Source organism: Ictalurus furcatus, chromosome 28 (assembly GCF_023375685.1).
Source record: "Ictalurus furcatus strain D&B chromosome 28, Billie_1.0, whole genome shotgun sequence".
Taxonomy (NCBI): Eukaryota; Metazoa; Chordata; class Actinopteri; order Siluriformes; family Ictaluridae; genus Ictalurus; species Ictalurus furcatus.
The window spans coordinates 1,727,619-1,743,670 of record NC_071282.1 but is presented as its reverse complement, the minus strand read 5'-3'; the positions used below and the strand labels follow the sequence as shown (position 1 = coordinate 1,743,670).

The window sequence follows — 16,052 nt, the reverse complement described above, 5'->3', positions numbered from 1 at the left end:
CCGCTTATCCTACACAGGGTCGCAGGTGAGCCTGGAGCCCATCCCAGGGAACTCATGGCACAAGGCACAGGACACCCTGACCAGGGTGCCAACCCATCGCAGGGCACAATCGCACACACACATTCACACACTACAGACAATTTGGACGTGCCAATCAGCCTACAGCGCATTTCTTTGGACTGGGGGACGAAACCGGAGTACCCAGAGGAAACCCCCAAGGCAACATGCAAGCTCCTCGCACACAGGGCAGAGGCAGGATTCGAACCTCCAACGCCAGAAGTGCGAGGCAAAGGTAAACACTGAAAATAATAACATTATTTCATACAAAGAGTCAGGGTGCATACCGTTTTGTTGTTCTATTAGACTGCATAATCACGATATAACATCCACACACTTCTGGAAAAAAAAGGGGTGATAAACTGAAAAAGGGGTCACTTTTCTTTTCATAGAGGAAGTTCAATCAACTGGACCTTATACATATCCTTGACTTAGAAAGGTGTAAGTAGTGTCCATTTACAACTTTAAAAGGTACTAAAAGGTCATTTATGTACCTGTAAAGGTATACTCTATCCAGCACACACACACACAAAGTACAATTCAGTATTGTTTTTTTTTCCTCCCTCAAACTGGCGTTAGCAGGTTGCTAATACTATATAGGATGTAGACAGGAGATGAAACTGTGTTGATTCAGGGGGAGTGTGAACTCCAATCTAACGGAAATCAATTAGTATCACATCAGATCACAGGACACGTCACGTGAGGCGTGAGGTAAAAAGCTCTAACCGCTCAACCGTTTACTGAGTATTTAAATGTGTTTTGGTGTAAAGTGGTTCTCTCGGTAGTCGGTGGTGTAAGAAGCCGCGCGTGCCGTGAGGAACCCGCGCGCATCGCCGCTCTTACCTCCCGTGTTAGTGCGCTTGGTGCTTCCCGCCTCAGTCGGAGTCTCCAGCGGTCTTTTTCGGGAATCCAGCGCCTCGGACTCCATGTGCGAGGGCTGTGAGGGCGGCAGCGGGACCTGCTGCTGCTGCTCCTGAGCCGAGAGCACCGTCACCGTTATCCCGTTCTGCTGAAGCGCCCCGCCGGCCATCATTTCCCACCGAAACCCGGAGGGAAGATGGTGATTTAAAAAAAGGTCTCGTCGTGCGTCGCGAGTTTTATTTATTTATTTATTTTTAAAGGGTTTTGTTTTCAAACAACCCCACAAACCTTGTTTCTCCTCCGAAACGGATTTTTTTAAATTTATTTTATTTTTGATATAAATTCATTGTGGCAAAGCTAAGCTAGCTTATTCACAGCACCGCGCGCCCGAGACTCCGACACTTGAGACGCTTCAGTCTACGTCCCAAACTAGCGCACTCCCGCACTCAGTAGTAGCCTAGGCAAGCTGGGGTGCTATTCTCAAACACTACCTAGTGCGGGAGTATGCTCAGTATGGACACTTACATCTTTTCATTTATTTATTTATTTATTTATTTATTTTGCTCACAACGGTGTTGACAAAGTTCAAGCTAAAGCTAAAAAAAAAAAATAATAATCTGATTTCTGAGGTAAATTTAGAGCGAATAGCTCCGTGCCTGTGCGGTCAGTCCACAAACGCATACTCCCGCACTAAACAGTAGTCTAGGTAATCCTGTGTACTCTTTCGACACACTATTTAGTGCAGTAGTGTACGTTTTTTAGTCAAGTGTGTCGAGAGAAAACTAAAATCTGTCGCCCTCAGAAATATTTTAGCACTAGCTTGAACTTTGTCAACAAAAAGGTAAACAAAGTTAGATACCTAGCCGAATCACTGAAAACACACAAGTAGGTCTGAATCCTCGCTCGGTTCAAGCCTGACCACTAAAATACCAGTTAGAGGTACAGTGCGCTGCTCTAAACGCCTTTTCACACAGAAATTAAGCAGTATTTTTTACTTATTTTTTCGCCCGTTAGTGAATATATATATATTTTTTTTCATTTTAGATGAATAATCACTCATCAGCGCTCGAGCGCCGCTGGCCTCGCGCATCACCTTCCGACCAATCAGAAGCGAGAGCGCGGGAAGGCGCGTGACGTCACGGACGGGCGCTTCCGTGTTGAAAAGTTCAGAAGTTTTTGCTGCTTGTTTTTCTCCACCGTCGCCTGCGGCTCGCTCAGTTGGGATGAATTCGCACTTTTAATATCTGTGTTCCGTGTTTATATGTTTCTGTAAAGCTGCTTTGAGACAATGTCTATTGTAAAAAGCACTATACAAATAAAATTGAATTGAATATTTTGATTTGAATTAATATGTTGTGGATGTACTTTTTTTGGTCTTTTTTTTTTTTTTAAATTTCATTTAAATCTTGAAATGATAGGTCAATTGTATGTAAAGCACTTTTAGTCACAGTCCATAACAATAATAAGAGGGAAAAAACATAGTTATTATTATTATTATTATTATTATTATTATTGTACTAGTAGTATGCAGTTTCAAGTCATGAAAACTTTGAAGCATGCACATTTAATTTAATGTTTTTTTATTTGTTTAAACGCCAGACAAGGAAAACAGGGTAAATAGGCTTTTGCTCACATTTGCATTAAATCAGATTAGCGTGATTAAAAAAACAAAAACAGACAGAGAGCATAAAATACATCTCCAACTAAGGGTGCTTTCACATATGCAGTGTTTAGACAGTTTAAAATTGTACCCTGGTGCATTTTCATCTTTGGTGCGGTTCGTTTACGCAGGTGAGAACACAGCGGTCACGTTCAGGTGCGGACCAAAACAACCGTCCAGAGACCATCTCTGTGTGGTTCAAATTAAACTCTAGCGTGGTTCCGTTGCAGCGAGAACATGATTTGATCCTGAATCGGCCCAAACGCAGGAAGTAAACCAAAACGTGTCGTGTGTTTCGGGTTGTGGACGACGTTTTTCTGTAGATGTGAGCTTCCAATTGAGCCGCGAGGTGCAAAACACAGCCTGCAGAAACGGCGATGTGTAAATAAACTGCGGATCTTTGAACACAAAATGTTTGAAGCTAGTACGTTCTATAATAATCTACAGTAGTAATATATCGAGTGTGGTTCTGTGGTCTTGGTGCTCAGGTGATTTTTAAGATATCTTGGTAAAGGTTTGTTTACTTTTTTCTGTCGTCGTTTTTCTGGACCAATTAAACGAAGGGGTTTTATACATGCGTCTTCAGCCCTACACATTCCTCAGCCAATGGTTGTTGGGGTTTTTTTTTTCCCACGTTTTGGTTCGTTAAAGTATGTGCGGTGAGAAAACGAACCAAATCAAATCAAACCAAAAGTATCAATTTCACTCTGAATCGGATTCAGGAACCGGACTGATAGGCATGAAGGCACCGTAAGAGAATTTTAGAAGTATTGGAGTACCAAAATTTTAACAGAGAGGGACAGAAATAAAATATAGGGTACAAGCATGTAAAAATATTTCATTTTTCATATAAATGTCTCATATTTCAAATATTTAAAGCCCCAAACCTGAATATGTTTATTAATAATGAAGTGAAAAGTGCCTTAATTCTTTGCCCTGTAGGACCCAGAACAACCTAAAATTATAATGCCACTTTAGTAGCTAATGGTGAGTCTCTGTAAACATTTTAGACCAAAACAATTCCTGTCAATCAGTTTGGATATTCAGTCAGAACTTTCCAAATAATAAAGCATCCTGGAAGAAAAATGATTGCCGTGTGCTGAGAACTGGTTCTACGACATACTGTGATACTCGACACACACAGTATCACACGGTCTTCAGAATATCATACGTAAAGGTGATGTGACTTTGCATAACTTTTAACACAAAAATACATGTATCGTGAAATTGGGACATTGTGGAATTTAACATGGATAAAACACCGACAGAGTCAGTTGAGAAAGTGGCCACGTGCCATGGAGGATCTAATAGACCAACGTGATGCAGCTCCAGGTGCCGAGCTTGTCTACTTTACCATAATCAAATTTGAATAGCCACACCCCTAATGCCACAAGCCCCGCCCCTGGAACAGACGTATTTCCTCTCAGAAAGGGCTGTTGCTGTGACTGAGAGCCTCCTGAGCTCCTTTTAGCGTTTCTTTCTTCACACACTTCCAGAAACCGGACACGCCCTGCTGGGACTGAACCTGTCAGCACGCACAGAGAGACGCCATGTCAAAAGAAAAGACAATTGCGCAAAAGTTTGACATACTGATGCTCAGTCATCATGTAGTTGCAAAAATTGTAAAACAACAACAACAACAACAACAACAACAACAACAACCACAACAACTAGTTAATGCATTAAAATAGTAAAGGAACAAGGGACAACAAAAATGCAAAAAAAAATAAAACTAACATTAAACTGATTATATAGAACTGATTACTGGGATAATGAGATTGTTTAGGTTTGATCTCTCACCCTAAGACCTCGCAGCATTCGGTCCTTCATCACGGCGATGAACTCTTCATGGCTGAGACAGTTGTCTCCGTCTAGGTCGAAGATTTGAAACACTGTATCCAGAACGTTCTCCGAGAGCTCCTGTCCTGTGGCGATCTTCACGGCTCTCTTAAACTGAGCTGCAGTGGAGCGACGGCAGAAGAAAGCAAAGCATGCTGGGTGATACAGCAACGTAATGGTAGGGCTGGGCAATATGACAATATGAGAATGACACGGTCATATAATAACATCACGATATATTTGTTATCAATCCATGTCTAAACATCTTGATACGATATTATTTCCTTGTAACAAACACACAAAAATATTACCCATTCCAATTGGTCTGTTGGCATCTGCAATCATCTTCACTGAGATGGAAAAGTCCTCCAGGTTGTTGGTGAAGAGACAGAAGGCTTTAAACTCCTCAAAATTAATGCTCTAACACACACAGAGAAAGAGAGAGAGAGAAAGAGAGAGAGAGAGAGAGAGATACAGAAGGCAGACTTTACTAGAAGGTTTTTTGCCTCAGAGCTCCAGATGTCAGTGCCGTAGACAGACAGACCCAGACGAAGGCTAGTCTCAGAGTGAAAACGGTACATCCGATGCAGAACTAAAACCGCTCACCTGTCCCGTCGGTATTCTCTTCCTCAGGTTCTCCAAGTAGTCCGAGTTGTCTTCTTCGTTGGTGTAGTGCAGCAGCCAATCAGCGAAGTCCTCCCTCCTCATGGTGTCCATGCCTTTGGAGAACTGCAGAAACTCCATCTCCTGCACCTCTGCCTGCAGATCCTCCATGAACCTGCACACCAGCAAAAAAAAACAAAAAAACATACGCACTTTTAACAGCTACAAAAAAAAAAAAAAAACCCTTTTTTTTTTTTTTACATAAAATAACGTATTTGACATAAATTTCCTTAAACTGACTATATTCCGGGAGAAGAGAAGACGGTATTTTCATTTTTGGCAAAAATATGACTGTCAACAACAACAACAACAACAATAATAAGTCATTTATATAGCAGTGAAAGGAAGAAGAAAAAGTATCATATCAAATATATAATGAAGTGTTGAAAATTTATTTATTTATTTTTTTTAAAGTACAATAATTAAAATAATGTTTTTAGCTTTAAAAATAAAAATCAGTGATAGATGGAGGTTGTTGCATGTTTACTGTGGATCTCTGGTACATAAAAAAGGCTTCATACAAGGAAAGCGGAGAAGACTAGCAGAAGAGCCACACAACCATGAAGACAGACCTGCAAAACTCTGTGTACTGCAGTTTAATGTGTCCCTTACGGCCGAAGAAGAAGGCCTGCAGCGTGGTGCTGGGCTCGTTGCTGTCCTCCGAGGCGGCCGCCTGAAGACATAAAGAAGTGCTGTCTTTATTTCCCCACCAAGTTTTTATCAAAACCAATCAAACACACAGCTTGTCGTATTCTGTTACCGAGAATCCTGAAGATGTCGGGAAACTTAACAGTTACAGATTTACCTCCGACTCTTCCAAAGCGCTGACGCTGGAGACTCCTTCCATAAACGCCGCCTCACCAAGTCGACAATTTTTAAAAATCCAGTTATATCTAGCTAAATACGTTACACTCTGAAAATATACTTGGCCGACTATAAATCACGACAATTTTTCGGAAGTTATGCTACAGGAATATAGCTGTCAAATCTTCAATATTTACTGACGTGACATATACAAATACGACACAAGCTTTAACTAAAACCGTCACTAGATTACGACGGACGTATGGACAATTCTTTGAAGAACTCAGGCAGATAAATCAACGATGACAACGATAAACAAAAACTGAACTCACCTCTGCCACCTCTTTAGCGACCTTCCTTTGTCTGATGATTTTCTTCAGCTTTGGAACAACGAAGCTGGATTATTTTACATTCAGAAGACAATTTGTAATATATTTATTTATTTATTTATATTCGGGCTGTTCCCAGTCTGCAGATCAGGGATGGGGAACCCCGTGCTGTTTTGCGGCCACGCTGCTGCACTGTTTGCGTTTTTCCTGTTCTGCTGGGCCTCATTACCTCATTAGAGCAAGAACACCATCATTAATCAACTCATTAGCTAATTATCAGGTTTGACTGTGCTGTGGCTCTCCAGGACTGAGGCAAGCCCACTTCCTGCTGCAGACTCTCTACTTAAACGCAACACTCCTCGGATTTATCCCAATTCCAGTAATCATGCTGGTGTACATACCTCTCATTCATCCGTAGCATCCTTCGAACAGCATTAACAAAGACAAGGCAGCGTCAGATATCTACAGTACCCACAATTCTGCATTCTCCACCATTCCAAGCAATGTTAGCATATTTTCCAGACTATCACTATGAGACCAACTGAATGATCCAGAAGCACTATACATGATGTTTTATTTACTGTTGACGGCATGAGCAGCCATGTTCTCATGATCTCATATGCTGAACTCTGGGTTGAGGAGACTTTCCAGATGAGTGACTGCAAAGTCAGTGTAGAAAATTAAAGATCATATAAATGATAAACCCCTTACCCCACTTCTCCAAGCAAAGTTAGTGAGTTTTCCCAAACGAGTGCGTTATAGTCCAGAAAATACGCTAAACGTTCCAACCGATTGGTTTATTTATAACCAAGAAACCAGAGACGCATAATAACGCTAGTGCATAATGATGCTACGTTTTTGTCCTTCATATTTGAAATCAAGGTCAACAAACGGGACTCATGCAGCACGTTCTCCACATGCTAACAATGCTAAGGATAACGATGCTGCTTCCCTTTAAATCGGGCTCTTAAAGGGACAGGATGCTTAGCATCACACTGGTGCATGGGAGAGGAAGAAAGAAAAATAAAACAAAACAAAAAAAAAGAAAGATCACCCCTGGTTTTGCTTTAACTGTTGCCATGGAGACTGAGAACTTGGGGGCGCTTTTCCATTTCCGACCTCGGTAAGTCACAGACAGACCACCGTCGAGCCAAAATGGGACTAACGGGTAAATATAGTCAAAATATTACATCAGATTCAAAATGTAAGAACTGCGTAACAGGTTTGTTCTTCTCAAACGGACGTTTACTTTTTTTTTTTTTTTAAATTACAGTGCGAGCTATTAAAAGGTAAACAGTGTGAAAGTCAGTGCTTCACCTTCTCGAACTCCTTTTTGTCCACCTGCTCGTTGCCGTCGATGTCGAGCATTTTGAAAGCGATGTTGAATCCCGTATGTGGCTCTGGAATCGCAACACAGTTCGCTTTAGACAACTCGGCGTGCTTTAGATAATTAGCCATCATTGATAAAAAGTTCGCTAACCCAGGTTAACCGCTAATGCTAAATGTTCATCCAATCAAAGAAAACCTTCAAAGAAGTGCAAAAAAAACAAAATAATAAATAAAAAAAAACCCTGTTGTTACCTTTATAGCCTAATCAGTAGCTAGCTAATGAAATAGCCTGTTAGCTAGTACGCTAATTACACTAGACTCTGACGCTATATAAGTTAGCTGTTACTGGTTGCATGGCTAACTTTAAACAAACAAAGAAACAATCAGAATAACAAATGTGCAACATTGGTACACCCGGCTAGCCAACAAGTTTTTGATTCGTTATTCAAGACCGCATTTTGGATGCAGCTGTTTCGTGGTGGGAAAGTGCGGAGAGATCGGAGATCAGGAAGCTGTGCCCGTGTCCGTGGAAACGGACGAGAAGTGGCGCACGGTAATAACTTACTGGTGAGGATGGTGAGGAGGAACAGGTACTCGGTGTAGGAGATCAGCCCTGTAAACACACCAGTGAGAGTTAAGCCGGGAAAGAAGACAGAACAAGTGTGTGTGTGTGTGTGTGTGTGTGTGTGTGTGTGTGTGTGTATACATATACCGTTGTCTCCAATTCCTCGGAACAGATTGTTTCCTGCCTTGGCTTTAGAAGCCACCGTCAGCATCTTTTCTACTTCCTGTCGAACAGCCAATCACGGTTATCAGAGAGCCAGAGATCATTTAGAATTAGCACATCTGTAAACGTTTGAGACGCATGTGCGCCCCAGCAAATGTTGCGACTTACATAATTATTACATCACGCTTTTTTTTTTTTAATACCGTATCATCGTAACCCGCTCACTTCACCGCTCTGTCTCGCCTCGTAGTAAACCGACATCGCGCTAACGTCACATACAACAAACTGACCTTTATTTTGTAAGCGCAGTTACACTCACCGCTTTGGTCAGGTGCCTTTTTTTCAGTTTATCTGTATGGGGAAAAGGAACAACGATGTAAAACAAACCGTGTGAGAGAACATCTAACACACACTGTGCAAGGAAAAACAGACTAGCTTTAACCATTAGAGAGGGAAAAAAAAAAAAGAAAGAAAAAAGAAAACAATATGGCTTCCAGCCTCATTACTCATCCGTTTATAAAATAGCACTTGATCCAGCACATCCCATTGTTTTGCATTTTTTAAATTTATTTATTTACATCGTGCCCCGACAGATAATTACGTGCACAGTGTAACATATTCACTAGATACTAAATCGAGGTTGTGAAATCGTAGTGTGTGTGTGGGATATCGATGATCATGCTTTTAATTCGCTATCTGAGTTGTCTAATCCATAAAATAATGCCAATGGGTTTTTTTTTTTTTTAAAGCTGATGCACTCTCTGTAAAGAACGCATGCCTGTAGCGTGAAGGATAACCTGACCAAGCACTCGTCTGCTACATTTAGACTCACGTTAAAGTGCTGTTCATCATTTTACTCCATAAAAAAAAACTTGCTTCTCAAGATAAACAAATATCCGATTCATCTTCAACAGCTGATTCAATATTACAGCTCGGAAGCATAATTACTGCCTGACAGATGCACATTGTAAATGTTTATTACAGGTCGCGTATGTGCATATAATAACAGGCCACACCGGCATGGTTTATTACCTTCGTGCTGGACACACCCATGACTAGACAGGCAATTAGCATGCTAATAAACAGGCTTGCTACAATAGTGAATTTCGGTATATGTATATATATATGTGTGTGTGTGTGTGTGTGTGTGTGTGTGTGTGTGTGTGTGTGTGTGTGTCTCACGTTCCACATGCTCCAGCATGATGGAGTACAGGAAGTCTCTGGGTGTCATATACGGCTCGTGCTCATAAATCACAGTGGCAAACTGGTTGAAGCGCAAACGCCGCATCGAGACTGCGGGGACAGGGGTGTCATCATCCTATAATTACAAAACACACACACACATAAACACAACCTATTATAACACACAACCCTGTAACCCGTTACAACCATGCTTACTTGTCAGCATTTAAAAAATAAATAAATAAACATTTTTTAAAAAACGGCTACTTTCTTGATCCGACTCTTAACCGAATGGCGTGAAAATAAACGTCAACAGACTTCACTATTGTAATACGCTGCGAAAATGCGTAACGTTTTCGATGAATTCACACAGCTGTAACGTTGGGAAGAAAAAATAACGCTCGGCAGAATTGCAGTACGTGTAACGGGACACGGAACGAAGACAAATGAATACACACTACAAAACTACACAGTAAGCTCGACTTGCACGGCAGGGTTTCGGTTATTAACACTGTTAACAGTCCTGTGAGCAACAGTCAGAGCATAAATGGAACGTACACACCGATTGGAACATTAAAACCGCCTGCTAAATAATATCGTGTAGGTCCCCCTTGTTCCGCCAAAACAAGCTCTGACCCGTCGAGGCACGGACTCCAGTCCACAAGACCTTTTGATCTTGGTAGGTACTGACCACCGCATACCTGGAACACTCTACAGGTGTTCTGACTCAGTCATCTAACCATCACAGATTCGCTCAGATTCTTGCGCTTGCCCATTTTTCCTGCGTCCAATACATCAACTTCGAGAACTGACTGCTCGCTTGGTGCTTAATATATCTCCACCCCTCCCCCCTTGATAGGTGCCATTGTAAAGAGATAATAAACGATATTCCCTTCACATGTCAGTGGGTTTATTGTTATGGCCGATCTGCGTATATACTGCATATATGTAAACAAACAAACAACTACATGTAAACAATGTATTACAGCTCATATGTGATGCAATAAGCCATATGAATGAAGTCCTGTTTGTTTATAATGTGATACCATTGACAAGTACTGCGATACACGGAAAACCGTGATGTTGTGTGTTTAGTGATCATACCGTAACTATGATACCGTTCCACCCTTAACTGTAAACATGAAGCGTTAGAGGTCTTGGGAGTGGTTTAGATCCCTGTGCACTACCTAATTCATGATGTGGCTAGTATCCTGCAATACTTCTGTATTATTCCGACACTTTTGTAGACACACAGGTGATAGAGAGGTAGTTGGGACTTTGACACATGAAAGCTTTCCCCCTACCGCGGTCTCCTTGGCGTACACAGTCGGGTGTAAACATTTCCACCGCAGCTCGTGGCGATACCGGAAAACACCGCCGGCGACCAGGCAGCCCAACACCGCGCCTCCTACCGCCGGATTCAGCGGGACTTTACTGCTCAGGGTCCAGGAACTCCTGAAAAAGTTCCGCAGACTCGCCCCGAACCTGCCCCACGTCGCCATTTTCAAACAGGAAGTTAACCGCTGGAGCTGTGAGAAATCAGTGGATCTGGCGCCATCTAGCGGATTTGAACGGAACAGTTCGGCTAAAAACTGTGCGCTTCCTTGAATTTTCGATTCTGATTGGTCAGAATTTTAACGAACAGCAGCTCTGATAATACCCTGCTGAAAGAAAGAAAAAAACCCAATAAAAACCATCACACAAATACCACTGCAATCCATTCAACCATTAAAACCATTACCATTTCCAGTATTGGTCCTTAATGGTATCCACTAGACATATCATATCATACCACCAATAGAATGCAAGAAATTACCAGTAGACACCCACAGGGACCAGTACAGACCATTACAGACCTCCCATACAATGCAATACAATTCCCATTATAACCATTAAAACCATTACAAATTGTATTGGGGTTTTTTTCAGCAGGGTAAGTTCAGGCTGCAAGGCAAATCACATGCTGCGTCCCAATTTGCATGCATTAAAAAAACTCTCTTGCTACACACTCAAAAGTATGTACTTTCTCGTCACAAAAAGAGCACATACTTTTGAGCGTGTAGCAAAAGAGTACGCAAGCACTGGGACATACTAACACGTCACGTAACGGAAGAGAACGCTGTTGCCTAGTTACGCATGCCATCACTGTAAACACACGCCTCGTTGCATTTCAGCTTTTCTTCATTCATTATTCCCTATATCATCTACACAACATCTAACCATTAATGTTACGCGACAAGAGAAAACTTTGGCTAGCGCATAACACTGAAGTTCTTACACTTAAACACTGAAGACGCATCACCGACGTTGCACTCGTCCGCCATGTTTGCAGGTTGAATCCGGCGACGCGAACGGTCACAAAACTCCTCCTTCCTTCCTCGCGCAAGGAGCTGTGGGCAATATCATCTGAAAAAGTGTCCAAATCTCCCAGAAATAGTAGACCATCCGGGTACCTTTGGGGTACGCACTTCAACATACTACGATTTGGGACACACTCATTCTAATCTCAGATACTATTTAGGACGGAGAGTAGGCGAATTAGGACGCAGCAACGGGTTTATATTAAATCAAATACGTTATAGTTTCTATAGTAACAACTATATTATACAACTTTTTTAGCTTCCTGTTAGGAGACGTTTATTTAACATGTACGGAAGGAGATGCCACTGTCAGCGCTCTGTAATGGTCAGAGTTAAAGCAGTAGAGAGGCTTTTGAGGGAATGACAATGTTTATAGCTGCTATAATGTATGTGATATCAAGAACTAACCTGCTTCGCAAACATCGCGCAACATTAAACGTAAATGTAAATGGATAAAAAGTCAGGTTTTTATTCTTTTATACATCAAAACTTTATTTATGACATTGCCGTGGAATCAGAGGAATGATTCACGCTCCAGCATGACATGGCGTGTTTTATTCTTATTGTGTATAGTAACCTATAGATCCATAAGAAAGACATACGGATAATCAGGGTTTGCGGCCTTGAACCAAGGCCTGACGCATCTGACCAGTTTAACAAGGCAGACCTGTTTCACCAGTCATATCAGGGAGCGGTACAGCTGAGCGTGAATGCAGCAGAAGAACGGAAACGCGTGCCCTCCTCCTCTTTTATCCCAGTCACACATTCCAGTAGCACAATGGACCTTCACGTAATAGTGTGTATAATCATATGAAATATTTTGTGTGTATGGCATATACACTCATACACTGACGTGTGTATGTGGTTCACATTATTGGATTATTAATTTATTTAAAGAACACCATGATCATGATAGTGTGGAATATGTCAATGTCATGCAATATCTATACAGATCATGCTTCTTCCAAAACCTTCTTTTAACACTTCTAGCGCATTGTGACGGAATTGCACCACGTAAATCCCGTAATCCTGTCCAAATAGGGCTTATGACCCGTGTGTTTTCAGGATTGAATTCCTATTTTTCTGTTTCGTCCACGAGATACGATGTTTAATACATTCGACATGTCTAATGCCATAACCCTATTTTGTGTATCATGACTAGGATTGAGCCACGTGAAGAGAATCTGACTCTAGATCAGCTTAAAAGTGAACTTGGGTTATATTTTTCCTGTCCAATTGGCATACTCATCAATACTCACACACACTTCAGATGAATTTAGCTACTTTTACTTACTCTAAAAACGAATCGTGTGTTCTAATTATGATCAGAGTGGTTTTCCCACCAAATATGACCCAAATAAAGACCTGACAACATGGTGATATATACAACTCTGTAATGAGTCCAGCAGACTACCGGTACATAATGTTTTAATGACACATCTCAAGTTAATACACATTATCTGCATTTCACTTTCTCATCATCATCATCATCATAATCATCATCATCATCATCACCAGTCCTTTTTGCTGGGGGTTCGAGCCCCTTTGGATAAAACATGCACAGCTGTTGCATAGGAATCTCCACTATGTTCTCATTCATGCAACGTATTAGTGGTTTTCTTCTACGTTCCTTTGTGAGAAAATGGTTTATTTCGATCAGATAAAGGTGCGCGTGCCCGCAATCTCCGCTTTGTCCATGATGTCCGGGGGCACACGCGTGTCTCGGCCACGTAAAAACAAACCCGTGGTGGCCATGTCTCGTTGTACAGCAGCGAACAGAAAATACAAACGTGTAAGTAAGTGCGGTGAGGTCAAGCTCGGCGATGATACGGAGCCGAAAAAGTGGCAAACCGAGACCTTCTTTATTGTCCGTGCCTGTGGGTCAGACAAGAGAACGTTCTAATAAAGTTCCTCTAGAATGTTCTGGAGCTTGGAAGCTGTGAGCATCGCTGCCCCCTTGTGGCGGAACTACAAATCTCTGCGTTTACTCTTGAAGAGCGTGGTGGGGGTTTTGGTGGGTGGGTGGCTTGGTTCCAGAGATGCTGCAGCCCAGAAGTCATCTCCAAATCATCTAGTTGGTGTGATATTGTGCTTTTTTCTTTTTTTTTTTTTTCCAACGATGACCCCAACACCAGGCGAGAAGGGCACAGTCCGGATTCCGTAGCATCCCTTATGGTTTGAACATCAGACGTGATGTAAAATGACATGGTGTTGAAATATCTGGTTACCTTTTTTCTCTCCATGACCATCAAATTCTTTAACAACCTGCAAAATTGTCATTAGGATTGATACGTTCTCTACGTCTGTGCTCTCAGAGTACACCTAAAGGTCAAGCCTTGATCAAGGGCACTCGGAGAGAAGCAAACTAACTACACGTAAAACCTTGTGAAAGTGCTGTGATGGGTAAAGCAGGTGGCCTACATTCCACACTGGTCTCTTTGCCAGGATTTGAGATCTTCTTCTCTCTCTCTCTCTCTCTCTCACTCTCACTCTTTTCTCGGGGCTGTTCTCCAGAGCCAAGATTGGTGACATATTATATCTCCTTCAGTGTCACATACATTTCTTACACACACACACACACACACACACACACACACACACACACACACACAAACAGAGCTCGTCTCAGAGCTAGCTTTAAGTGGTGAAGGAAGACTGACCTCAGATCAGGTCTGTATGAGATAACAATGTGTTAATCTCGTCAATGCTCGATGTCTTGACCTACATTCACACTAGCATTGGCGCTCGTCTATAGTTCGTCTCTTGTTGGCATGTAGCGATCTGTACCATCGTCACTTGTAGGCGTGGCTTGAAAATTACAATAAGAAACGGTTATAGTTAACAAGTTAAACCAATCGGTGTGAAAACCAAGCTTCAAACTCAGATTGGACTTGCTATGTACACTCCCTAGAGGCACCGATGATCTCTCCTACTTCCTTCCAAGTTTTCTCCATACCGTCTCTATATACATATAATGAGAGGTCGTATGTGACAGGAGAAGACGGAACCGCGGCTGTAGGTTTCTTTGCGATTCGAACAGAAAAACGGGAACCGTAGAAACGTCGGACCTCTTGCTCCACAGGACTGACCCGAGGAACCGTTCAAGCCTTTCGTCTGGAGTTGTTGCTTTGAGAAAATCCCGGTTTAAACGTCGGACGCCGTTCTATCGCTCGCTAGTGTGAACGTAGGAGTCGGGAATTTTACATTCAGTTCATGATAACGTGACAAACGGCATTCTGTGATGGAAATATGACAAATTGGAAACACGTTCGCTAGGGATGTTACTGATGCAGTAAAAACCCAACAACAAACCCAGCACCCTATAAACGGATTCGGGTACTTTCGCACGTTTGTGCAGGTCGATAAATGAAAAACACAGACGCTCCCGTAGACGGTACGAACACATCCCGAACGCAGCGATGCCGTTCGGGAACAGTTAGAAAAATTGGCTACTTTTATGGCACATAAGGTTATGACTAAACAAGACAAACAACAAATCAAAGCACAACCACACGTCTATCCGTAAGTAAAGGGGCGGATCTGGGAGAATTTTGTTGTTGTCATTGTTGTTTGTAACATCGCAGACATAATCAGCATTCAGGCTTTACGATAACTTTTAAAAGTACAAAAATTTTTCCACAATGAAAAACTGGAAGACGGAGAAGAAAAAAAAATATGGCCGAGCTTGACCTCCAAACACGGAGCGTGACGAGCGAACGTTCAGACGCTTCGCGACACCGCCGTCGAGGGTAACCGAGAGCAGGTACGCGTATAAAACACACGCTCTGTGATGGCGGGAATATTCCGGGCTGGTCTGGTTTTTGCTCTGAAAGTGCGAATCGAGTGACGAATGTGTTCCTGTCACATGTGTGTTCATATATGTGTGTGTGTGTGTGTGTGTGTGTGTGTGTGTGTGTGTGTACTACATGGGTCTACAAAGGCTACGTAAATGCACCTTTAGCGCTTCGTCATAAAGTCAGAAACCACTTTCGGCGAGTAATACATTTCGTTTAGCTCATTATATTTCTGCTGATTAATAAAAAGTAAATGAAAGGTTTGGCTTAATTCAGTGTAGCTTGTAGAAGTCGTGTTTACTATTTTATATATATATATATATATATATATATATATATATATATATATATATATATATATATATATATACAAATATATTTATAAATATGTATACGTATATACAAGGTCTTTAATAGCATAACAATGTCACGAACACCCTACCTCCG

General features: G+C 41.8%; 2 protein-coding genes across 2 annotated transcripts in view; both read right to left on the bottom strand.

The window, feature by feature from the left end:
- The window catches only part of nova1 (NOVA alternative splicing regulator 1), a 29,426-nt gene extending 28,373 nt beyond the window's left edge, over window positions 1-1,053 (bottom strand). Inside the window, exon 1 of the mRNA XM_053618072.1 lies at window positions 901-1,053. Within this exon, the coding sequence (XP_053474047.1) occupies window positions 901-985 (85 nt within the window). The 5' untranslated portion in view covers window positions 986-1,053. The remainder of the gene's footprint in view (window positions 1-900) is intronic.
- Window positions 1,054-2,481: 1,428 nt separating this feature from the next.
- micu2 (mitochondrial calcium uptake 2) lies at window positions 2,482-10,999 on the bottom strand. Its single transcript, XM_053618073.1, has 12 exons — window positions 10,756-10,999; window positions 9,452-9,587; window positions 8,589-8,620; window positions 8,255-8,330; window positions 8,108-8,155; window positions 7,531-7,613; window positions 6,217-6,264; window positions 5,653-5,753; window positions 5,024-5,195; window positions 4,729-4,837; window positions 4,379-4,536; window positions 2,482-4,103 (listed from the first exon to the last, which is right to left on the bottom strand). The coding sequence occupies exons 1-12, from the start codon at window positions 10,951-10,953 to the stop codon at window positions 4,002-4,004; spliced, it is 1,263 nt and encodes a 420-aa protein (XP_053474048.1). The 5' UTR covers window positions 10,954-10,999; the 3' UTR covers window positions 2,482-4,001.
- Between the last annotated feature and the right edge of the window lie 5,053 nt (window positions 11,000-16,052).